The 26,936-nt window shown below is 36.0% G+C and overlaps 1 protein-coding gene and 1 pseudogene across 1 annotated transcript; both read left to right on the top strand.

The window, feature by feature from the left end:
- Nucleotides 1-11,730: 11,730 nt before the first annotated feature.
- Nucleotides 11,731-12,633, top strand: LOC134376323 (olfactory receptor 51I1-like; annotated as a pseudogene).
- Nucleotides 12,634-25,717: 13,084 nt separating this feature from the next.
- LOC134374745 (olfactory receptor 51G2-like) lies at nucleotides 25,718-26,671 on the top strand. The gene has a single exon (XM_063092683.1). It carries the CDS (start codon nucleotides 25,718-25,720, stop codon nucleotides 26,669-26,671), a length of 954 nt encoding a protein of 317 aa, XP_062948753.1.
- The last annotated feature ends 265 nt before the right edge of the window (nucleotides 26,672-26,936 follow it).

Below are 26,936 nucleotides of genomic sequence, written 5' to 3'. Positions count from 1 at the left end.
GCTGGGCCTGGCTGATGGTGACATTGTCGACATCCTGCAGCTCTTCAAGCTCAAGAAGGACGACAGAGGGATTTTCAAAGTGAACACCCTTTTCCCAAACATGGTGAACATGCTGGTGCTGGGGAAGCACCTGGGCATCCCCAAGCCCTTCTGGCCCATCATCAATGGCCGCTGCTGCCTGAAGGAGAAGGTACTGTCCCTGCTGGAGCCGCTGGGCCTCCACTGCAGCTTCATCGACAACTTCACTCCATAGCACATGCTGCACAGGGAGGTGCACTGTGGTACCAACATGCGCCGGCAGCCCTTCACCTCAAGTGGTGGAACATGGTGCCCTGAGCTGCCCTTCCCTGGGAACCTCCTGGCCAGGGGTTGCTTGTCCCTTGCAGTGTGGCCCAGCAAGAGCTCTCAGAGATATTTTGGCACCCAGGGATGGCCAACCCTCCCAGCAGTGGCTTGTTTCCCTAGGACCCCATCTGTGGTTCCCAAGATGGTACTCACATTGCAAACTCAGTTCTGATCTAAGAAGCTGTGATAAAGTATTTTTTAATCACTTTGTACATGAGATCAAGATATTGTTCCTATCATTCATTTGTTTACTCATTTGTCATGGTTTGGGTGTGATGGAGTTTGGACGTGTTGTGCCCTCCAAAACTCATGTGGAAATTTGATCCCCAATGTGGCAGTGTCAGAAACTGATTGAGTCATAGGGGTGGATACCTCATGAATGGATTAATGCTCTCCTTGGGGGAGGGGTATTAATGAGTGAGTTCTTGCTCTATTAGTTCCTGCGAGAGAGCTCGTTGCTTAAAAAGACCCTGGCACCTTCTCTCTCTCTCTTGCTTCCTCTCTCTTGCTTCCTCTCACCATGTGATCTCCTTGGACCTGCCAGCTGACTGCCACTTTCCACCATGAGTAGAAGCAGCCTGAGGCCCATGCCACATGCAGCTGTACCAGAATCGTAAGTTAAATAAACCTCTTTCCTTTTTAAATTACCCAGTCTCAGGTATTTCTGCTATAGCAACACAAATGGGCTAAAACAGGGTGACTGCTGTGAATTCTAAGGTTCTGCCAGGATATGCTGAAGGCCAGTGTCACTGCATGTGTCTTTTGCTCCCGGGCATATACTTAGTCTATAAAATATTGCCTGATCCTAGGTGGTTCTGAGCTTCCCACAGAACCTCTCCAGGAAGAGAAGGAGAAGGAGAGGAGAAAGGGAGGGGGAAGGTGAGGGCTGAGCCCTCCTGAGGGTACGGGCACATCCCTCTTTAAAGCCAGGCTGAAATCAGTTCCCAAACAGCCACCAGGTGCATCCTGAGGTATGTGGCTGTCCGTTTGGTCATTCACTTCGATGTTGTGTGTCAATAAAATACATTCCTCTGTGTGTATATTTCACAATAAAAAAAATAAAATTCTAAGAAAAAAAAATATATAACAAATTATGTATCTAAATAGTTTATTTAAATATTTGGCATTAAATATCTTAGGTTAAAAGTTTCTGACCTCAGTAGATGAATTTTCTGATAATAAAAATATTATGTAGTAAAAATAATAAGTAACAACTTTGTGCTGCTTAGTATGGACCAGGAAATTTACAAGTACAAAATAAATCCAGAAGAACCTATTTTAGAGGATTATTGCAAAGGGAGGAAATGAAAGCGGGTGGGGAGAGCTGTGACTATAAGATTTGCAAGTATCTCAAGAATTAGGAAAAATGAATTTTTCTTTTACAGAGAGGAGTGAAGAAATCTAGAAGATCCCAGTATGATAAAGTTGATAAAAGGTGATGTGATTGATTAAAGTAGCTCGAACAATGTTTTATCCTGAGACCATCCTGTTCTCTAGAGGAGTTGTGTGTACTGGCTCAGGCCAAGGGCGGGTCAAAGTGCAGATGCCTGGAGGAGGAAGAAAAGTTTAGTCAAACTTTGATTTACAAGACTTGGATGTTTTGAATAAGCAGTGAGGACAAAACAGTACAGCTAAACATTTATGAGGCAAAGCATGAGAATTTGGATGGTCTATGTCACAGGTTAAAAAAGGGTATCCCTGAGTCTTATTTACAACATATGAGAAGGGGTAGGTAGTTCCATATGATGCTGGAGGTATGGTCTGGCAGGCCACTGACTGAAAGTAAGTTTGATGCAAAGTAAGGTGTACACACCTCAGCATCCAAGTGCAGGTGCCTCCAGGAAAGTGAGCAACAATCCTGCCTTCTGCTGGGATTCAGTGTTTATAGTTTCTCTATCTACTGAATATTCAGTTAAGAGGGTGGCTCCCAGTTATGTAACATTTAGTCTTGCATATGCTGGGTCTGTTCCTTCCTGGAGCATGTTCATTGGTCAGACACTATCACATGCACCAGGCATATTCAAGAATGTTCTGTGCTTTCTATTGAGCATACCCAGCCACTGAATTTGCATAAACCAGCCCCTTGTGGTCTCATTTTCTCTGTGTTGATGCTAAAAATAGGTCTAACTGGCAACAGTAACTTTCCTCCAGGGGACAGCTCAGAGGAGGGGGCCTGAGACCTCAGGGAGTGGCTGGAAAACCAGAGGCATGTCCTGAAACCAGAGCCCAGGGAAAATGAGCACCTCCTATATCACTTGCAGTAAGCAGTTTTCCTCAAGGTGAGGTGTGGGAAGATCTTTTAATCTTTGATGTTTTCCAGGATCAGAGACCTCAGGTAAAGTTCAACATTGTCAAGTGTATGTACTATATTCTTTACATGTATCAACACATTATTACTCACAAATAACCTAACTCGCGAATGCCCATTTTATTTTATTTTATTCCATTGAAAGATAGTTGATTATGCATATTTGTGTGGTACAAAGTTGACCATCAATAGATTTGTACAATGTGTGATGGTCAGATAAGGATAGTTAGCTTAATCTCATCACAATATGTAATCATTTTTTGTGTCTGTTAACCAATTTTTCATTAATTTATCATTAGCAATCCTTCCTCTTCCTCTCCCCTTACCTTTTCTGCTTCTAGTAACCACAGTTCTGTTCTCTCCTTCAAAAAGTTCAACATGTTATTGTGATTGTTTCTTTATTTCTCTCTATCTTTATTGCTTATTTGTGTATTTATGAATTCAGCTCCCACTTAAGAGTGAGGATATGCAGTATCTATCTGTGCCTGGGTTGTTTCACTTAGCATGGTTTTCTCCTGGCTCATTCATGTTGCTGTGAATGGCAGGATTTCATTCTTTTTTATGGCTGAGTAGTATTCCATTATTTATGTATACCACAATTTCCTCATCCAGTCATTCATTGTTGTACATTTAAGTTGGTTCCATAGCCCATCTATTTTAAATACAGCTGCAATAAACATGGGGGTACAGGTATTCCTTTGGCATGATTATTTCCATTTCTTTGGGTATGTACTCAGTAGTGGGATTGCTGCATCATTTGGTAATTCTATCTGTAGTTGTTTAAGGAACTTCCATACTGTTCTCCATAATGGCTATACTAATTTGCAGTCCCATCATCAGTGCAGAAAGGTTGCCCTTTTTCTGCATCCTCACCAGCGTTTATCATTTACTTTCTTTTTGATAACAGCCGATCTAACTAGGGTGAGATGATATTTCAAAGTGGTTTTGATTTACATTTCCCTGATGATTAGTTTTGTCAGGTAGTTTTTCATATACCTGTTGGCCACAAACATCCATTTTATAAATGATCAAACAAAGTATTCATAGTGAGTTTAAGTAATTTATTAAAGTGTGCTGTGGGTAAGTGGTGAGTCCAGTTGCGCTTTGACTCCAGGCTGTCTGGCTGCAGAATCTATGTTTTTTAATCAGTGCATTCATTGACTTCCAAAACTAAATTTTGTCAAGAAACTTGTATTTAATTTTTAAATTTCACTACAAACATGTATAAGCCTGGGCAACTCATGTCATTGCTCTGTCTCTCTTTTCCATAAAATGAGAGATCTATAGGATTGTCTCCAGAATTTATTTTGTTATAATATCCTGTGAGAGTGGATTATGAAGGCAGACTCGAAGATAACTGGGTTAACTTATTTTTGTTTATTTGTTTGTTTGGGGGAATGCTCCTTAAATGGTCTTGCAATCCTTTTTTTAATCTGAAAAGTAACTAGCATGCTTTAACTTTTTCATCAAAATTGATGCTTTCTTAAACATGTTAATTTTCGTATTAGGAGTATGACAAGACTGGTATTTTAAAAGAAAGTGCTTGCAATATAAAATTTATAACTTAAAATAGTTCTAATCCTTTGTCATCACACCCATCCAGCCATTCACACACACACACACACACACACACACACACACACATACACACACACACTCAGATAAAATACTGAATCTCACTATGGATCTAGCTATTTTCATTAAATTCAGGTCTGTCTTTGCAAAAAAGGATTCTGTGCAAGGAGAATGAAAGGATATCCTGTTGATTTGTTTCTCTCACTTTTAGCTTCCCAATCTTATTCTCTCAGGAATTCTATAATCTCCTCAGACATCACAAGACCTAACCACTCTTCAGGAGACAAATGCCCTTTTGGCTGCCCCTTAGCTTTTCCACCTGGAGAAGGAATAAATGTTCTAAGCACTATCCATGGTCCTGTCAGGATAAGTTTCCTGGGTGCCTTGGCCACAAATGTGACCTAGGACTTTTCTGTGAAGACATGAAAGCAGTAAGTTATTACAGCTTGGGGGAAGTTCGTGGCAGATAGATTTGTTGAAGCTGGAAGTAAAAACACTGCTATAGTGGCTGCATTTAGGGTAGCCAAACAATTATGCTCCTTCATATTGCTCTCTGTTTTATCAGTTTTAGCCTTTACTTTCATAACTTTACATACCCTGAAGTAGTAATCTAAAGCTCATTTACTTCCTAATCTTTTTTCTTTTTTAACATCTCAATTTCTACAGGCTCCCCATCACCCATTTTCTCTTTCTCAAAAATTTTATCTTTTCTATAGTTAATTTCTTACCATGGCAGTAACTGAGTTACTTTTTTCTTAATTATTTAAATGTTAAATGTAATGCAGATCATTTTTTAAAATAATTATATAATACTTTATAAAAGATTATTTTCAGTATAGAGAGTTGGTAAAATTTAAAGAAATAAATATATTTTGTAATTTCTAATATCCTCCTTTTCTTTAAGTATATTCATTTCTGTCATCTTCTTTTTTTTAAATTTTATTTTATTTTGTCAATATACATTGTGGTTGATTATCGTGGCTCATTACTGAAACCTCCCTCCCTCCGCCCTCTTCTCCCTCCCTCGCAACAACCTTATATCTATTCACTTGTCATACCAACCTCGAGGAATTGTAATTGTTGTGTCTTCTTTCCTCCCCCCCCCCCGATTATTTGTGTATTTATTTATTTATTTATTTTTAGCTCCCACAAATAAGTGAGAACATGTGATATTTCTCTTTCTGTGCCTGACTCATTTCACTTAATATAAGTCTCTCTAGGTCCATCCATGTTGTTGCAAATGGCAGTATTTCATTCTTTTTTATAGCAGAGTAGTATTCTGTTGTGTAGATATTCCACATGTTCCGTATCCACTCATCTGATGATGGACATTTGGGCTGTTTCCAACTCTTAGCTATTGTAAAGAGTGCTGCAATGAACACTGGAGAACAGGTACACCCTCGACTTGATGATTTCCATTCCTCTGGGTATATTCCCTGTAGTGGGATAGCTGGGTCATATGGTAGATCTATCTGCAATTGTTTGAGGGACCTCTATACCATTTTCCATAGAGGCTGCAGCATTTTGCAGTCCCACCAACAATGTATGAGAATTCCTTTTTCTCCACAACCTCGTCAACATTTATCATTCACAGTCTTTTGGATATTAGCCATCCTAACTGGGGTGAGATGGTGTCTCAGTGTGGTTTTGATTTGCGTTTATTGAATGCTGATTGATGGATTCACAGCAGAATTCTACCATACATTAAAAAAGGAATTGATACCAGTTCTCTACAAACTATTCCAAAAGATTGAAACAGAGGCAATTCTTCCAAACTCATTCTATGAAGCAACCATCACCCTGATACCAAAACCAGGTAAAAATACAACTAAAAAAGAAAACTACAGGCCAATATCCTTGATGAATATAGATGCAAGATTCCTCAATAAAAAACTAGTTAAGAAAATACAGCAATGCATATGCAAAATTATACACCATGATTAAGTGGGATTCATCCCAGGGATGCAAGGTTGGTTCAACATATGCAAATCAATAAATGTGATACACCATATCAATAAAATGAAATGCAAGGACCATATGATCATCTCTATAGATGCTGAAAAAGCATTTGATAAAATTCAACACTCATTCATGATAAAGACTCTCTACAAGTTACGTACAGATGGAAAGCATCTCAACATAATTAAAGCCATATATGATAAACCCACTGCCAATATCATCCTGAATGGGGAAAAGCTGAAAGCTTTTCCTTTAAGAACAGGAGCTAGACTAGGATGCCCACTTTCACCACTCCTATTCAACATAGTGTTCAAATTACTAGCCAGAGCAATCAGAGAAGAGCAGGAGACCATATATAATTGTACTACTCATCCTCTCTCATGGAAATGTAGCAGAATTGCACATATTTTGTTTTGTAGGAGTACTTGAAGAAAATACATGAGATGAAAGAAACTAGGTAATTTAGTCTTATTGACCTTCATGCTTGATCCATTGGTCTTTTTCCCCTTTCTAAGAGCAAAATTAAAGACCTTTCCCTACACCACACCCAAGAATAATTCAGAGTAACATTTTCTTCACAGCCCTAAGTTCCTAAATGGATTGGTAAATCTAACATGATTCCTTACTAAGATATTTTCTTTCTAGTCAGGCTCCATCAGAGCAAATATATGTGATACACTGTGTATTTTCCAAAAGTAAAGGTATACGATAGAAGAGAAAGCATTTCTTTCTGTGTGAAGAGTTATTAAAAAACAGAGTTCTGTAGAGGATTTGTAAAACAAATGTACTTCACAGGGCCTGGTTTTCCAAAGCCTTGCAGTTTCAAATATTGACGTTGAAAAGACAGTAAACTTTCCCCAGGCTATTGAGTCTCTGTTGCAAGATAAGAATTGTAACACATCAAGGCTACTGGTTCAAAGACAGACAGGTTACTAATTGATGTATAAAGTTACTGAAAAGCTGCTGGAGGGAAAAGGAATGTTTGCTAGATAAAACCTTTGCTAGTGGATTGAGTTAATTGCATGTTACCAGCTTCTATTGTTAAAACTTGCTAAACTCTACTTAGCAAAACCCCACCTATGTCTCTTCCTGTAACCTGCTGGTCTGGAGAATAAATGCAGGAAGAGAACCCCAATTCATGGTTAATTTCCCAAATGGAGGAAATGCCTCACGCTTTAGGAAGTTCTGGGATATTAACCCCTTTCTGGGGCTTCTCACTGCTCAAAAGAAATGGGCTTTGAGTAATCTCTAGCGGCTCCATCACCCAGGGGAAAAGGGGGTGACAAATCTGTGGGAGGCAAAGCAACAGAGTTCAGAACTTTAACAATGCAATTATTCTCTTGTACTCCACAACAGAAGATCTTCCTGGAATTAGGATTTGAAAGATAGATGTTGAATCTTTTCCAAATCCCCCTCTTTTTCCCTAAGCCCTGTCCACTTTACTCTTTTCTCAGTTTCCTTCTTCCACTAGTGCAGATTCTGCTTGTCTTTTAGTGTGAGTTCAAAGTCTTTCTCTAGGGGAAGAAGGAAGGGAACCAATGAGGAATTGGTCAACAGACACAAAGAATGATTGCATATTGTAATGATGAATAAGCTAACCATAGTGATTTAACCACCACATATTCTACACAGTTATTGAAAATCAATGTTGTACCCCACATGTATGTACAATTAAAATAAATAAATAAATACATACATAAAAGTAAAAATAAAAATGGTAGAAAAATTAAAAGTAAAGAAAAAGTCTTTCTCTAATGACAGCATCATAGATTCCAGTTGCTCTATGTTACCTAAGAGGATACTAAGAAACAGAATGGGTAAGCAGCTGTTCTGAGCACAACATAGTGTATTGGAAGGGACAGGGAAGCAGGATTCTGATTTGGGTATCTCTGACTCCACAGCTTAAGCTCTTAAACTCTATTTCAAAATGTCTTTCTTATCTCTGTTCTAAAATACCTAAAACTGTGTTTGCTGTAACATATTTTATAGTTTATATTTTTTCCTACCAGCTTCTCACTACCCATTCATTCCTAGATGCCTCCTTTCATTCTTGCTCTCTGGTGCAAAATTCCCCTAAAACCACTTTTATCAACAACCTTTCTAATCACTAGGTACAACAAGGGTGGTTTTTCAGTTACACAGCTTTAATATAGAACATTTATTTTGATTAACTATATTTCTTGAAACCTCTCATTTCTTAATTCCCAGGACAGTCCACTCTTCAGTTATTATTGTTATTATTATTATTTTATTATTAATTTACTCTTGTGTATCCTCTGCTTCATTGCTCTTTTCCTTACTCCAAATTCCTGAATGTGGACATCTACTAAGCATCATTAACCTTAATCCTCTTAACTATCCTTCCTATTATAGGCATCATCTATTCTGAATGATAGCTATTACCTTCATGTGATTGATGTCCCATGTCCTGTTCACCATAACCAAGTGCTACCTCTATGTCCGATTCAATACTTCTATCAACCAGCCATTAGAGGTAATGCTAGCAAATAAATTAAAATGTTTTCAAAACAAATTTTTTAAACTCATTTTTGAAAAGCATGCCTTCTGTTATGAATTGTCTGAAATAACTTTTTACATCATTCCATAAATCAAAAAAAAACAGGTTCAAAGTCATGTTGCAAAATGAGAGGAGGGAGACTTTTTCCATGTATCTAGTTAATTAAATCTTGTTTGTTTGTTTCTTTGTTTTTCCCTTAAAAATGATCTTGTCTATATCTCTCCCTAAGCGGGAAAACACTCTTGTTTAGAATTTCACCACTTGACATCTTAGTGAATATAATAGTTGCAAAGCAGCTTGTTCTGAATCCAAACTCCCTTTCTTGTTGGTGAGTTTGCATTGTGATACTTGGCAGCATCTTCATTAAACCACATCTTCTTTACGCTTTACCTTATGATCTCCAATAGGACTCCATACTACCTATTCCATTCTATTTCACCTTCTCTCTCTTTTACAACTCCTCGTTCCATCCAGAAGTATATTCTTGGTGCCCTTCCATAATGAGTTTTACGCTGATCTCCATATCTTTTCTCTTATGATGGAATTATCCCTGATCTTATTTTTTCAAATCAAAGTTTTTCATCGCCTGATTTTTAGCTCACATTGCATTTTCCCCTTAATTTTTTATGTGATTGTTGAAGTCTTCATTTACTACTCTTTCATTTTATGTCCACTTTACGTAATTTTATTTTATATAATTTAACAAAAGTGTCTTTAAAAGGGCACAGCAGTAGAGACAGAAAAATTTGGTTTTAATACTGGCTGATACAAAGACATGGGACCTTAGGAACTTGGTTAGCCCTTTTAAGTCTTGGTGGGTTTTGGTTTTTGATTGCCTTGTTTTGTTTTTATTTTTGTGTCGGTTTCAGTATGATAAACCTGACTTCTTCCTTGGTGGAGTGAACTAAGAATTAAATGAAATTATGTTTGAGGGAAATCCACTTGTTTTGTTATTTGTGAGAGGTTATTATACAGTCTTTCTAGTTTTGAACTGATGCTTATTCTACCAAAAATAGCATACTATATATGGAACTGTAAATCAGGTATCATCAATTCTTTGTTATCTATATCAACTTGAGATCTTGTTATACTATTTGGTACATATTAAGTGCTCAGTAAATATTTGGTAACACTTCATGTTGCTTAACTTTCTTTAGTCTATCTTTTATTGTACATATATGAAAGATTTCTGAGTCACAAAAAGTTGTTACTCTATTTCTCCTTTGTCAGTTTTATGTATAATCTTCTTTTATTATTGCTTTTGTTAATTCATTTGTTCAGCTACTTTGTTTAAGCAAGAAGCACAATGTGATTATGTGTACATTAAAAAATATATTTATTTAGGAATATGAGTTGAACATAGTCCTTAACCAATAGCAATTAATTCTTAAACAAGCCACTTCTATTTACTGAGCCTCCATCATTTCATTCGTGAAATGACAGTGGACTCTATCTGTATATCTTCCAAGGTGATGGAGATGATAAACGTTTGTTTGAAAGTCATAAATAGCTAGTGGACACAACTATTAGGATTATTGATTTATATTAGGAAATCCTACAGTAACTTGATGAGCAGCCACTGTAGTATTTTTACTGCCATAATTACTTCCAAATTCTATGAAAGCATTTTCATGACTATGTTCATGACAGAAATATGTAAAGGTAGTCTGGTGTTCTGGGTGTAAAGCTTTAGTGGATATTTAACCCTAGGAGTATCCTCTATTAATTAAGATCTTCCCCACACAATTGCAACTCATTAATTTTGTTCCCATTTTATGTATAGATGTTTCTTATATCACTATTATTGCATTACATTAGTCATGCTTGCTTATTTGTTCTTATTGTTTATCACATTCACTAAACACTGACATATGTGTGGGTAGAAATCATACCTTAGTATACTTTGCATCGATACTTAACGTATACTTAGTATACTTTGTAGAGGTAGTAATGTATATTTGTTGCACTATCTGAGAATATTTAATTCAAGTACAAAAACAAGAAAGACAAATGGAATTGATGAAACTCCTGAGATACATTAAGGAAAGATGTAAATAAACTAGTAGTTCATGCTTTATATGTGAAATGCATGGCATTTATTAAGTATAGATGTAAATAACAAAGAGATACCTTGTGAGACACAGGCAACGTTCTTAAGTTATAGTAAAATATAGATAGTAGGTAAGTTGTAGGACATATAAGGACATATTAAACGTTCCTGTTAAAGATAGAATATATGGAATACATTATAGAATAAATAAGTGTTGATTTATAGATAAAAGGGACTGGAGAAAAACAAGTAATAAAGTATTACAATACCACACCTAAGATGTTGGCTATGTTATATCTAATTCATTAGTGACACCCATTTTGGTTTCATGCTTGCCTCACATGTTTTCAACACAATAAGTACTGGTAAAACTCATACGTGTCCAGTAGTCTTATTGGTGAGTAAGACCTGTGGTCACATGTCCGTGATGCTGCATGTCTGATATAGCAAAGGTGAGCATTGAACCTGGGTACCTTCCATCTGCTGGGTCCCCTTACTCAGACCTCAATCTGGTGCTTGAAACCACACCACTAATAGAGAGTCAGAGCGTATGGATATTGCATAATCCAGGGATCAGACACTGTAGGCCTTCCCACCCACTTGCACACTATTCTAAGTGTGTTAACCAATCTACTGTCTGTCTCCCTGCTTCTCACTGATTTGTAAATCTTAATTTGTTCTTTGAGGTTTTCTGTTCAAAATCCTTTGGCATAGCTTATCTAGTAGTGTACCTGGAGGCTACTATTGCATCCACAAAATTGCCTACAAGATAGCAGTTATAAATTATTTTTAAAATTACGCATATAAATTTTTGAATTAAATTAAATTCAGTCCTTGTCAACCCTAATTTTCTCTGCATGCAATAGATATATTTAGTTTGCCTCCACCTCTATACTCTCCGAACATTGGATGAATTTGAAGTAAATTAAGTGCTTGACTTTTCGACACATGTTCTCTTTTTTAGGTTTAACCATCATGTCTGTGTTTAATGGTACCCACTACCAGTCCCCCTTCTTCCTTCTTTCAGGAATTCCAGGGCTGGGGGATGCTCATATCTGGATCTTCATCCCAATAAGCATCATATACATGATTGCCATTCTGGGGAATAGCATCATCATTCACGTAATACTCAAGAATCCTAGCCCTCATGAGCCTCAATATGTATTCTTGTCCATGCTGGCAGCCGCTGAAACACAGGTGTCAGCATCTACGCTGCCGACTATACTTAATGTCTTTCTTTTCAGCCACTGAAAGATTGAGTTCCATGGCTCCCTGGCCCAGATGTTCTTCATCCACACTTTCTCTTCTATGGAGTCAGCCATCCTGCTGGCTATGGCCTTTGACCACTTTGTGGCCATATGCAACCCATTGTGACACACTGTGATTTTGACCCATTCCCACATTATTCAGATGGGATTGGCTGCTATGGCTCGGGGAGTGGCCCTGAAGGCCCTCTTGCCCATCCTGCTCAAACAGCTACCCTTCTGTAAGAGCATCATCCTATCACATTCATTCTGCTTCCATCCTGATGTGATGAAGCTAGCTTGTGGGTCTATTCATGTCGACATTGTCTATGGGCTGGCCTTGGTGCTCTGCTCCTTTGATGTTAACTCTGTCTTTATTGTTCTGTCTTGTGCTCTGATCTTGAGGACAGCCCTAGGCATTGCTTCCAAAGAGGGGTGTCTCAAGGCACTCAACACTTGTGTCTCCCATATTCTCTCTGTCCTAATTTTCTATGTCTCACTTATTGCCTTAGCACTGATCCACAGGATAGGCAGATACCACTCCCCTTTCCCTCATGTCATGATGTCCAACATTTTCCTTTTCCTTACACCTGTCCTCAACCCATTGGCTTCTAGTGTGAAAGCAAAACATTAAAAGTGTTTCTGCGTAGACTGCTTGTACTTAAAGTACAATGAAAGAACTGACTAGAGCACTTTAGATAAATGATTGAAAGGTACTAAGGATATAGGAAAAATAAGGAGAAACGTACATTCTTTTCCTATGTGCTGAAGTATTTCCTTTGGTATATTTCTGTATGGTTTTACTATTTTTCTGTAAAGAGAAGATTCCTTTCTAGCTTCAAACATTAGATCAGTAAAGATATTTTCAAAGCCTCATGCATCTTTATTTTATGTTTGTCATCCCTATAATTGATACCACTTACTTATGAGCCCCCATCTAAATCCAAATAGTCCTGCAAAAACTTTCCACATGAAAATTCCATATATATATATGTGGCCCAAATCTGATTAAAAACAATATGTTTATGTTGTGATACAAATATTTATTATTGCTCAGAAGTTTGAGATATTGTAGGAGAAGATATTCCAAATGAGAGAAAAGAGTTTATTTTTTATAATTTTATTTAAATCTGCTTACTTTTTACAGTTCTTTTTATGAAACCATCCCAACCTAAGCCTCATCAAACATAAAAATTTAGTGAGAATTTAAAACAAAAATAAAACAAATTAGAAACGGTGAGAGTGGTCCTCCTTGTCTTGTTCCTATTCTTAAAGGAAAGGCCTTCAGTTTTTTCCCATTCCGGATGGTACTGGCGGTGGGCTTGTTATAAATGGCTTTTATTGTGTTGAGATATTTTCCTTCTATACCCAATTTTTTGAGAGTCTTTATCATGAAGGGATGTTGAATTTTGTCAAATGTTTTTTCAGCATCTGTTGAGATAATCATATGGTCTTTGTCCTTCAGTTTGTTAATGTGATGTATCACATTTACTGACTTTCATATGTAGAACCAACTTTGCATCCCTGGGATGAATCCCACTTGACCATAGTGTATAATTTTTTTAATGTGTTGCTGTATTCTGATTGCTATTATTTTGTTGAGGATTTTTGCATCTACATTCATCAAGAATTTTGGCCTGTAATTTTCTTTTTTTGTTGTCTCTTTATCTGGTTTTGGTATCAGAGTTATGTTGTCCTCATAGTATGAATTTGGGAGAGTAGGTTCTGTTTCAAATATTTGGAATAGTTTGAGGAGAATTGGTATTAACTCCTCTTTAAAAGTTTGGTAGAATTCAGCTGTAAAGCCATCCGGAACCGGATTTTTCCTTGTGGGAAGATTGCCAATTACTGCTTCGATCTCCTTGCTTGTTATTGGTCTGTTCAGGTTTTCTATCTCTTCTTGGTTTAGTCTTGGTAGTCTGCATATGTCTAGAATCTTCCTGATTTTCAAATTTGTTGTCATACAGTTGTTTATAATAGTCTCTAATGATTCTTTGTATTTCTGTGGTATCAGTTGTCATGTCTTCCATTTCATTTCTGATTTTTGCTATCTGGGTCTTCTCTCTATCTTTGTGTGTGTGTGTGTGTGTGTGTGTGTGTGTGTGTGTGTGTGTGTGTGTGTGTGTGCATGTTTTTTGTTTTATTTTGTTTTGTTTTGTTTTTTGTTAACCTAGCTAATGGTTTGTCTATTTTATTTATCTTATCGAAAAAACGGCTTTTTGTTTTTTTGATCTTTTCTCTTGTTTTTGGGGGTCACTATTTCATTTAGTTCTGCTCTGATCTTAATTATTTCTTTCTATCTACTACCTTTAGGTTTAAATTGTTGTGGTTTTTCAAGTTCTTTGAGACATAGTATTAGGTCGTTTATTTGAAGTCTTTCTGTTATTTTGATGTAAGTGTTTATTGCAATAAATTTGCCTCTTACTACAGCTTTTGCAGTATCCCACAGGTTTTGGTATCATGTATCTTTCTATTCATTAGTTTCTAGAAATTTTTTGATTTCCTGTTTAATTTCTTCTTGTACCCTTAGTTCATTCAGGAGCCTATTATTTAGTTTCCATGTATTTGTATAGTTTCCAGAGTTTTGCTTATTATTAATTTCAAATTTTGGTCTATTGTGGTCTGAGAAGATACTTGGAATGATTTTTTTTATTTGCTGAGACTAGATTTCTGACCTACAATGTGGTCTATCCTGAAGAATGCTCCATGAGCAGATGAGAAGGAAGTATATTCTTTAGTTGTTGGGTGAAATGTTCTGTATATATCTGCCAGGTCTAGTTGTTTAAGGTGTAGAATAAATCCTTCGTCTCTTTGCTGACTTGTTGCCTAGAAGATCTTTCCCATACTGAGAGAGGGGTGTTCAGATCACCCACTATTAATGTATTAGGGCCTATTTCTTTCTTTAGGTCCAAGAGTGTTTGATTTATATATCTCAGTGCTCCAGTTCTAGGTGCGCATATTATATATACACACACACACACACACACACACACATACACACACACAACTGTTATGTCTTCTAGCTGGATAGATACTTTTAACATTATATTGTGGCCTTCTTTGAGCAATAGACAAGAGAAAGAAATAAAGGGAATCTAGACTGGAAAAGACAAAGTCAAACTGCCTCTATTTGCAGACAACGTGATACTATATATAGAAAAAACCAAAGACTCTCTCAAAAAACTCCTAGAACTGGTTAATAACTGAGAATGATAAGTGCTGGAGAGGTTGCGGAGAAAAAGGAACTCTCATTCACTGTTGGTGGGGCTGCAAAATGGTGCAGCCTTTATGGAAAATGAAAAGGAAGTTCCTCAAACAATTTACAGATAGATCTACCATATGACCCAGTGATTCCACTGCTGGGAATATACCCAGAGGAATGGAAATCATCATGTCGAAGGGATACCTGTACTCCAGTGTTTATTGGAGCTCTATTTACAATAGCTAAGAGCTGGAACCAGCCCAAATGTCTACCATCTGATGAGTGGATAAGGAAACCGTGGTAGATCTACACAATGGAATACTACTCTGCTATAAAAAAGAATGAAATACTGCCATTTGCAACAACATGGATGGATTTGGAGAAAATTATATTAAGTGAAACAAGTCAGGCACAGAAAGAGAAATACCACATGTTCTCACTTATTTGTGGTAGCTAAAAAGTAAATAAATAAACACAAAAACAAATAAGGGGGAGGGAGAAGACAGAATAACCACAAAAATTCCTTGAACTTTTTAAAGCAAGTGAACAGATATGATGGGGGGCGGGAGGAAGGAGATGGAGAGGAATGGGTAAAGGAGCATGAAAATCAAGTACAATGTATTTTGAGAAGTAAAATTTTAAAAAAAGAAAAAAGAATATGCTTTTGATTCTCACACCTAGCAATAGACTGCATTTCCTTATTAATTGAAACTTGATACCCTAGTGGTAGGAGGCAAGATGGGGAACTGGCACATTCTGTTTTTCAGACTTATCTTCAGTCCAAGGTAGGAACTGTGTCCCAAGGTGTTGGGGATTGGGTTATCTTATGACCTTGCTTCCCCAGTCCCACTTTCATGAGACCTTTAGTGGTTTGAGCCCAGGATATCTTTATGTCCCTTACCAAAGTTTAGAAGGACTAAGAAATACATTAATCCCTTTCCCAACCTTCAATATTTCTACCTTACACACTAATAATAACAGTGTTCCTTGCTAATTTCCCAGTATCTTAAACTTTGCTCCATAGTGGACACAGGTGAAAATAATCCAATGTGAGCTGTGTGATGTTCCAGAAGCAGATGCTGCTCCGTTCACCCACGTCTCTGCCGCTGGGGGAGGCATTCTCTGTTTCCTCATTTTATTTCCAGTCTTTCTCATGAACACACATTGAGGTCTATAAAGAAGATATGTGAGTGGGTGAAAGTTTTCCAGAGTCTTTGACTCTAAAGAGTTTAATTGTCTTATATTAGACCACATTTTGTCTTAGCAATTAATGAAAAAATTTAGCAAAGTTCTTCATACTGCGTTTTATGGGATCCAATGTCTGTCCCAACGTAATAAACATTTAGCATTCCATCTTTCCTGGAAGTATCTGTCTTTCTTTAGTTTTCAGGTGAGTTCATCTAACTGAGCCCTAAGTCTGTTAATGTACTCATGACACATTTCTGGCTGTTGGCAGTGCATAAAATGTGAGGATAGACTAGAAGTAACATTTGCTTTGGAATTCACTTTGAAATTCTTTATAAATTTGATTTAAAAAGTCTTATATGTAAATTCTCTTATTAACACATTATTTATTTTTCTTTTGCAGTTCTGGATTTGACTTTAATCTATTATCTCTTTAATCCATTATCTGGATTTGGCGGATACCCTCTAATAGGTTTTGTCTAGCACCAAAGCTTTTTTGAAGCTTTCTGTATTCCCACACAATTATGAATTTAAGCACCCTTCAGAGTCATTTCACTTTTGTTTTTCATCAGAGTTTTCAACAGAAGTGTCTGATGATATATCAACTGAATGACCCAGATATGAGAATGTTAGATAATATTTTCATAAACTATTATAAAATCCAGGTAAAATTTTATCTTCTAATCTAGTCTGTCTAGAAATCTATTCTAACAATAGAGTCTGAATGTTTTTGGAAGCTTCATCATACAAGTCAAAAGGTCACATTTTTATTCTTTTTTTTATTCTAAGGCACTTCTCAAAAAGACAATTTTTATCATATTGTTACTTTCTCAAAGAGGCCAATGAAATTATAAATTATGTTTGATAAAGTTATGTGATTTAGAAAAATAACCTCATAAATTAGAGTTACAGTGTAGCTACTATGCATAAATCTGTCATGGAAGGGAAACATGTTTCGATTGAGATGAACCCTGAATGTAATACTTGGGAAAATAAATTGTTTATGTACCTTATGTCTTGGGTCCTTAGCATAATCACGAGGTATCTAAACCACAAATTCAACAAATAGCAATTCCTGGCAGAAGAAACATTTGGAGAAGAGCTCTCTTCTACAACCAGATGCTCATTGGAAAAGAGACAAGGCTGAAACACATTTCTACAAGGTTTTTAATAGGTTACTCAAGACAAAAATTGTCCTTTAAGGTTGCTGTACTGTGGAGACCTTCTGACTTCATCAGTCCTTGGAGCTGTTCCAAGAACAGACTTATCAGCCCTGTGTCAGCCCTATTCTGTATGAAATTCTTCTTATATACTCACAAAAATTATTATTGACATCATAGAGAAAGACAAACTAAAGTTATTCTATAAATGAGGCAAATTTTCACCAAGGGAAAGCTTCTAATCCAATTGAATATGAAAGGATTACTAATTCTATCATATTCAATTGGATTGCGGTTATTGAGACACCTACGCAGGAGACTCAAGAGTTAAGGGTTTTGAACCATGGTGGGAAGGCAGATGTAAATTTAGATCCATGTTTTATTACTTGCAATAAGGAAGAACAATATTTTGACACAGTTTTCATAGTGTTTCTGAAGAAGGTAATCAGGTTGGGATATTTGTAGGGTTTGGGGATCCAGGCTCAGTTAGTGTAAGTTATCTTTTTGCAGGTGGATACTGAATGGCAGTGGAGAAGTTTATGGTTTCATAGTTTAGACTTGATTGAGGTAACGGGGTAAGAGAAGTAAAGGTAGTCTTGAAAGGTGAACCATTGTTTGAAAAGTGAATTTAGCTGTTTTACCATGTGAGCAATAAATTCTCAAATAATTCCCATTTTCCCAGAGAGGCATACTGATTGTTTGAGTAAATTTATTTTCAGGATTTAACAAAATAAATGGTGAAGCTAGCATACGTAGCTTTAGATCACAGTTCAGATGTATTTGCTTAATGAGGATCTAGGTGTTTTCAGTTCTGTTAACCATTTCACCAATAGGAATTGAAGGATTTTTTTTTTCATTTAATAAAGCTGGCATAAGATGTTGTCTAGTCCAAGTCTGAGATTCCATATAATTTTTAGTTAATTCTCAAAGGCCCCTGAGAGGTTAAATGTGTTGATGAATTCTGTAATGCTATTTCATATGGTTGTTCACTGCTGTGTCTCAAGTACAGATGCTGCCATTAATACACAGAGTTATTCAAACATATGATGAATAAATGATATATTGTTGAATTTGCAAACACTTATAAACACTTATTTGTGAAGTATACTAACATTTATAGAGCAAATGTATTTCGCAGGGCCTAGTTTCCAAAGCCCTGTAGTTTCAGGTATAACCTAACCTTTTAAAATTACATATAGAAGTGTTAAGTTTGCAAAAGACAGGAAACTTTCCCCAGGCTAAAGTCTCTGTTGGGAATACAGAAGTGTAACACAGCAAAGTAGCTGGCTCGAGAACAGATGCCCTTGGAGCAGGTTAACCTACTGATTGATATATTAAGTTGCTTTATTGGTGTGTAAACATACTAAGGAAACTGCTGTAGGGAAAGAAAATGTTTGTTAAGAACAAGCTTCTGTTGGTGGATCAACTTAACCTTTTGCAAATTGCATTATGGAATGTCACTTTGTTATTTCACTGATGTTACTAGCTTCTACTGTTAAACTATACTTAGACATAACTCCACCTATGTTCCTTTTCTGTAACTTTCTGGCCTAGAGAATAGATACTGAGACAGAACCCCAGTTCAGGGTTAATTTCCCATAGGAGGAATGCCTCTCTCTTGAGGGTTCCAGGAAATTAACCCCTTTGGGGTGTCTCACTGCTCAGAAGAAATGGACTTTGAGTAATCCTTTTTGCATCTCTGTCACCCCATGTGAGGCAAAACAACACTTATTTACTATCCTCTCTGTGCTAGTCCTTGACATATCTTATTTATCAAAAGGAGAATAAAAAATAACAATAAGAAATGCTCAGTTTTCTGGAGGTCATCGAAACACAAATTTGAACCTCATCTAACATCTGCCTTCACAATTTAGTAATAGTTTATATGGGAAAATCTTCTGTTTGTTCCCTGTACCTCATTTAACCTACACTTTTCCCAAAGGGCTTTCACAGCTTCGAGTGGAAATTGTCTGTTTCATTTTAATGTAATCCCAAACACAATTTAATGAAATAAGAGGTTACACTCATAAGGCATTTTTTTTTTCAATATGACTGCCATCAACTAAACAAATAAAAAAACAACAAAAACACCCATAAAAATAACAAGCTACTCTTCCTCTTTGGATAATATACTTTCATCTGTGGTATTTTATTTTACATACATTAGTGACTTTAATTCCACCGTATTACCACATGGCTGCAAAAAGTATCATGCTGATAATAACCGAGGGAGATAGCTGGTTTACCCACATTTGTGTTTAAATGATTTTCATATCATTACTTCTCTTCCATTGACAAAAAAAATGAATTGTTTGTATCAGAAAGGAGATACTTTACTAATAAATGTAAGACCCATAAAAATTATAACTTTGATGTTATTTTGCCATATATATGAGTAGGAGTATATATTAGTCAGGGTTCTCTAGAAAAATGAAAAAAATAAGATACATATTGATAATACATGAGAGATTTATTATAGGAATTGGCTCACATAATTATGGAGGTCAAGAAATCCCATGATCTGCTGTCTGAAAGCTGGAGAGCCAAGCAAGCTCGTGGCATAAAGTAAAAGGCCAGAAATTTGAAGGTGGAGTGGGGAGATGTTCATAGTCCAGGTCTGAATCTGAAAACTGGAGAACAAGGACTGCGAATGTCAGAAGTCAGGAGAAGATGGATGTCCCAGCTGGCAGAGAGAGCAAATTCACCCTTCCTTCACATTTTTGTTTTTTTCAGGCCCTCATGGGATTAAATGATGCCAACTCATGTTGGGGAGGGCCATCTGCTTTAAAGAGTTCATCAATTTGAATGCTACTCTATTCTAGAAGCACCTTCAACAGAAACATCTAGACATAATGTTTTACCAGCTATCTGGGCCTCCCTTAACCCAGAGAAGGTGACAAAAAATCAATTATCACAAAGGAGAATGTTTTGGATCATAAACAACCTTCAAATCCTAGATTTTCTACATATCAATTGTCTGATATGGGGATCAATTAATTAATCTATCTAAATTTTAGTTTTTTCTAAAATAACAATGATTTGCTGGGTTGATATGAGGAGAAAAATGTGATTTTATATGTGAAAGAGTAAACAATGAAATATACATAAAAGTGCTTTGAAAATTCCCAAGCATGATTAAGGAAGATCTACTGCTATAATAACAATATTCCTAGCTTAATTCATTGAATTTTGACCACTCCTGAGAATGACAATGACTTTGTGGGTTGGGATACCTGAAAAATCATGTCTGTATTTTTATTTGAAACTACATAAAAAAAAGGTCCCTTGACATACAGGTATGTGTATGTATTTATGTAAAGTGAATATTGTGTATGTGTGTGAATGATTAGAGTTGGAAATGATAATAGAAAAGCAGATATACTTTAGCATTTCTGAATTCTACATACATTCATTAGTATTTTATATGTGAAACATATAATATGAATTGAACAATAGTAGAGCTCAATGGGAAAACTGTGATGCAGTGAACTTTTGAAAATTCCCAAAATATATTATATAAAATATGAGTAATTCCAAAATGTGGATTATATATTTTTAAAAATTTACTTTACAGTGAGATGACACCAACTATTAATGAGTGATTTTCAAGTCACCTGATGCAAACAAGTGTCCAGTATTTAAGCCATTAGTGGAGCGTTCCTGGAAAACAATGCATGATCGACTTCAAATAAAGACTACAAGGGACACTATCAACAAAGTGAAGAAACAACCTACAGAACTGGAGAAAGTGTTTGTAAACTACACATCAGACAAGGGGCTAACATCCAGAACATATAAGGAATTCAAACAACTCAACAGCCAAAAAAAAAAAAAAAAAATTAAAGAATGGGCAAAGGACCTGAACAGACATTTCTCCAAAGAATACATACAAATGGCTAACAAGCATATGAAAAAATGCTCCAAATCTCCAATCATTAAGGAAATACAAATGAAAACTACAATAATATATCATTTCCCTCCAGTTAGAGTGGCTATTACCAACAAGCCAGAAGATAACAAATGCTGGCAGGGATGCTAAGAAAAGGGAACTCCCCTATATTTTTGATGGGAATGTAAATTGGCACAGCCATTATAGAAAACAGTAGGGAGATTCCTTAAAGAACTAAAAATAGATCTACATTATGATCTAGCTATCACACTACTGGGTATATACCCAAAGAAAATGAAATCAATATATCGAAAATATACCTGCACTCCCATATTCATCACAACACTATTCACAATAGCCAAGAAATGGAATCAACGTAAATGCCCATCAACGGATGAATGGATAAAAAAGCTGTGCTATATATACACTACAGAATACAAGTCAGCTATAAGAAATTATATACTATCATTTGCAGCAACATGGATTGAACTGGAAACTATCATGTTAAGTGAAGTAAGTTAGGCACAAAAAGACAAATACCATATGATGTCACTCATATGTGGAATCTAAAAAAAAGTCATTCTCACAGAAGTGGAGAGTGGAGAGTAAAATAATATTTACCAGAGACCAGGAAGGGAGAGGGGAAAAATAAATGAACTAAATTAAATTTTAAAAGGAAGGAGTTTTTTCAGGAGATTACTATCCTCAAGAGAGAGCTGCATGAATAATAAGGAAGCTCAAACCAGGTCACGAGCATTACTGATTTTGGACACGAAGGAGACAGCTTTTCCTATAGGACTTTAGTAAACACTCTGCCTTGAGATGTCAGGTGAGAGAGAAAACATGGTTTACTTGTATTTGGAAAAGGATTAAGATCTAAAAGACTTTGTATAAATTAGTGAGTAGAGTAACTTTAGCATGTAACGTAAGCAATCACAAGGGTCTAGGGGATCTTTATTTAAGTGAAACTATCTCTAATTTGTTTTCCTCAAGAACCTGAAGTATTTGGACAAATGGTATTTAACCAAATAAAAAGAAGTGAGCTTAATGTATTCCTGAACTGGAGAAGTACAGAACTATCCTTGCCTATGAAAACAGTGTCTATGAGGTTTAGCGTTATCCCTTAACGTGAATATTCTTTGAGACCGAAGGATAGAGAGTCTGAAAGTACTTAAAAATCTATGGATGAGAAAAGGCATTGAGAAGAATCCTGGCACCAGACTCCTAACGCTGGAAATCACGATGATTTGGACTAAGCAGAATGTGTTCTTAGCAAACAGATAGTGAGCTTCTGAGAGCCCGTCCCACCTTCTGTGTCCTTACAACAAAATTCAAAATATAAAATGCTAATAAATCTTCTGAGGTTAACACAAATTTCCTTATTTTTTTAGGATAATGTGAAGAATTTTAGTTAATCCCCTTTTATTTCTTCTGAAATCATCATCCAAACTTACTCAGATTCAGATTATGAAAAATTGAATAACATGCTAAGCAAAACTGGAATCAAGTACACAGAATTCTTACTACTTATTTTTGGTTTTATTTTCTATTTTTAATTGACATATAATTGCACATATTTATGGAGAATGTGTTATTTCAATCCATGTACACAATGTGAAATGATCAAATCAGGGAAATTCATCACCTCAGACATTTATCATTTATTGTGTTGGGAACATTTAAAATCTTCTCCTCTTATTTTCAAATACACACTAAATTATTGTTGACTATAGTCACCCTATTGTGCTATAGACCACTAGACATTATTCCTCCTATCTAAATGCAATTTCGTACTCCTTAACCTCTCTCTATTCCCCATTCTTCCTCCCCTCTCTAGCCTCTGGTAACCTTATAGTACTTTCTCCTTCTATGAGATTAACTTTTGTAGCTCCCAAAGTAAGTGAGAACATTTATTTGTCTTTCTATGCCTGGCTTATTTCACTTAACGTAATGTCCTCCAGGCTTTGTCCATGTTTCCACAAATGACAAGATTACATTATTTTAATGACTGAATGAAACTAAACTATGTATAAATGCCATATTTCCTTTATCCATTCACTTATTAATGGACATTTAGGTTAATTCCATATCTTGGCTATTGTGATAATTCTGCAGTAAACATGGAGGTACAGGTATCTCTTTGATATATTGATTTTTTCCTCCTTTGGATGTACACCCAGTAGTGGCATTGCTAGATTTTATGGTAGTTCTATTTTTAGTTTTACGGAGAACCTCCACACTGTTTTTCATAATGGCTTTACTAGTTTACATTCCCACTAACAACGTATAAAGTGTTCCCCTTTCCCTGCAAAATCCTTACGATTTTTGTTCTCAATACTATGGCAAGGCAGTGAGACTTTAAATAAAAGTCTTCTATAATCTTTAAAGAAGATTTTTAAAGAAAAGTCTTCTATAATCCTTTCTTTAAAAAGAATAGTATTCTATAATCTCTTCTCTAAAGAAAAGTCTTTTACCATCCTCTAAGAATCTTTCCCTGAGAAAAGATTAGACTAGGTGGAATATGAGTAAGAGCGTGTAAAAAATACTATGGCCACTACAGTGAGCATCTGCATTCCCCACGCAGGGAGTGAAGATTTTGAGGTGCATGTTCCCACAAAGGTCTACTAGCAATAGCAGGACTGACATTAGTGAGAGAATAGGTGAAAAATTGGGATGATTAATCTAGGCAAATATTTGTATGGCTTATTATTTTTGGAAATTACTGCATATGAATATGTACGTAATGTCTGTTTATTTTCATAAATACAGAATGTGGGGCCGGCCCCGTGACTCACTCGGGAGAGTGCGGTGCTGGGAGCGCAGCGACGCTCCCGCCGCGGGTTCGGATCCTATATAAGGGTGGCTGGTGCACCCACTGGCTGAGCATGGTGCAGGCAACACCAAGCCAAGGGTTGCGATCCCCTTACCGGTCACAAAAAAAATAAAAAATAAAAATAAATAAATAAATAGATAAATACAGAATGTGGTGTACTTTGCTATTTGTGAAAAGGAGACTTGGTATATCCACAGCTGATTTTATCTGGATAAAGAAATTTTGGTAACAAAGAATATGAAAATAATCGTTTTACTAATATAATATACAATATAGTTGAATATTTGGCAGGCTTCTTACCTTTTCAATAAAAGTAATTAATCATGCTAGCTTAAATGTATTCTGCAATAATAAACATAGTTTAGAGCCAGGTACATAGAGAAAATTAATTGATATTTATTGACTTGGATGAATGACATACCCAAATTTAGTTAAATGTATAAAATCAGCATTATGTAGCATTTTTGTTACTTATTAGAAATTAAATACTTGTTAACACAAATATACATACCATGTTAAAAGTAAAATTGCAAAATATTCCTGGATCATATTAAAATTAGAAATATTTAGCATTGTAGTAAAAATAGAGCCCATACACATTTTTAAAAATTAAACAGTCTATTCAATATTTTACTATTTCTAATTATAAAATATAATTTTTATGTTTAATTTATGAAAAAGTATGCTTACATTCAACAATGAATTATCATGTAACAATGCTTCATAAGCTATGTGGCAAAAGGTTACTAATTTTTTTTCAACTTATCAAAAAATAATTTCTTAGAAAAAACAAATTATTTTCCCTAAAAATGACATAAAAATGCATCTGGCATACAATAAAAATTATATTATTATACACTAATAAAGAGGCACAGAAGTATTATATCAAATTACTTTTAAAAGCTTCTATATACTTATTTTCAACTCTGAATTCATCTCATGGAGAACATATAGCATCATATAAGATGTGCCCATAAACTACTGTTTAAGTAGCACTGTCAAATATCTATCATTATTGACCAAAGAAGTAAGAAATACTTACTTCTTGATATCCTGCTATAATTAAAATAATAGGTATGAATTTAGATGATTTTTTAAAGAAATTTATTTAAAACACATTGTTTATTTTAGATTTCTATTTTAAAATTTCTTTTTAAGTTAAATAACATAGTTAAATTAAATATCAAAAGTTTGGGTTTTTTTTCCTTTTTTTTCTTCAGTAAGCCACAATATCTAGGGAATCTGATAAAGAAAGAAACTCTTGTTTTCTAGTCTAGAGACTCAGATGCAATTTATTGGGAAATAGCATTTAATCTTATATTAAACATATATTATGGTCAGTTTAAAATAAGAGGTACCATGAGTAGTCAATTAAGTGTCAAGTCAAATTTTAACATCGGTTTCTGAGACACTGCATTCATTCTAGGAAAGGCATGCAGCCCTGGCAACATGCTTCCTGTCAACAGCACCACCTCCGTCTTCACCACCTTCCTGGTGACAGGCATCCCTGGACTGGAGGCTGTGCACATCTGGATCTCCATCCCCTTCTGTGCCATGTTCTTCATCACCTTGGTTGGCAACATGACCATCATGACAATTATCTGGAGGGAGAGGACCCTCCATGTGCCTATGTACCTCTTTCTGGCCATGCTGGCTGCCTCTGATCTGGGTCTGTCCCTCTTCACCTTCCCCACAATGCTGAGGATCTTCTGGCTGGATGCTCGAGAGCTGACCTTTACCGCCTGCTTCACTCAAATGTTCTTTATTCACACCTTCCAAGATTTTGAGTCAGCCATCATACTGGCAATGGCCTTTGACCGCTATGTGGCCATTTCTCGTCCTTTGCACTATTCTTCCATCCTCACCAATAGTGTAATTGCCAGGATAGGTTTGGCTATTGTAATGCGAGCTATGATTGCACAGGTACCGCTCCCTATCCTCTTGAGAAGGCTGTGCTTCTGTCACTCCAATGTACTCTCTCATTCCTACTGCCTGCATCCTGACATCCTAAAGCTCTCCTGTTCCAACACCAGGATCAACAGCGTCTTTGGACTTTTTATGGTGCTCTCCAACATGGGAGTTGATTTTCTCCTCATTCTCCTTTCCTATGCATTGATTCTGAAAACTGTACTGAGCATTGCTTCCCATAGTGGCTGCCTCAAAGCTCTGAACACCTGCATCTCTCACCTCTGTGCTGTGGTCCTCTTCTTTACCCCCATGATCTGTCTGTCTATACTTTACCGCATTAGCCGAAGGCTTCCCCAAAACATCTACACACTCTTGGCCAACATGCATTTCCTCATTCCTCCTGTGATGAACCCCATTGTGTATGTGGCGAGAACCAAGCAGATACAAGACAAAATTCTAAAACTCTTCATTAAAAAAGAAACTGATGAGTCTTGAGCAGCATATACAACATAAACCTTGGAAAATTGATGTGACAGTAAATGGCCACTCTTCAAACTTTTCCTACTGACATGACTATTATTTGTTTCTCTGTGTGTGTATAGGAAACAAAGAAATAAATGTCCTAATATACATTATTTTCTTAACTCACTCTGGCCATGATTTTATTTTTTAGATATAGCTTTTGGTTAATTTATTGTGCAAATTTTCTTCATGCAATTACTTTTCAGATTCATAATTACATTTTACTTCAAACTTTTTA

The sequence above is a fragment of the Cynocephalus volans genome, chromosome 4, assembly GCF_027409185.1.
Source record: "Cynocephalus volans isolate mCynVol1 chromosome 4, mCynVol1.pri, whole genome shotgun sequence".
NCBI classification, from domain to species: Eukaryota; Metazoa; Chordata; class Mammalia; order Dermoptera; family Cynocephalidae; genus Cynocephalus; species Cynocephalus volans.
This window is presented reverse-complemented; position numbering and strand designations above follow the sequence as displayed.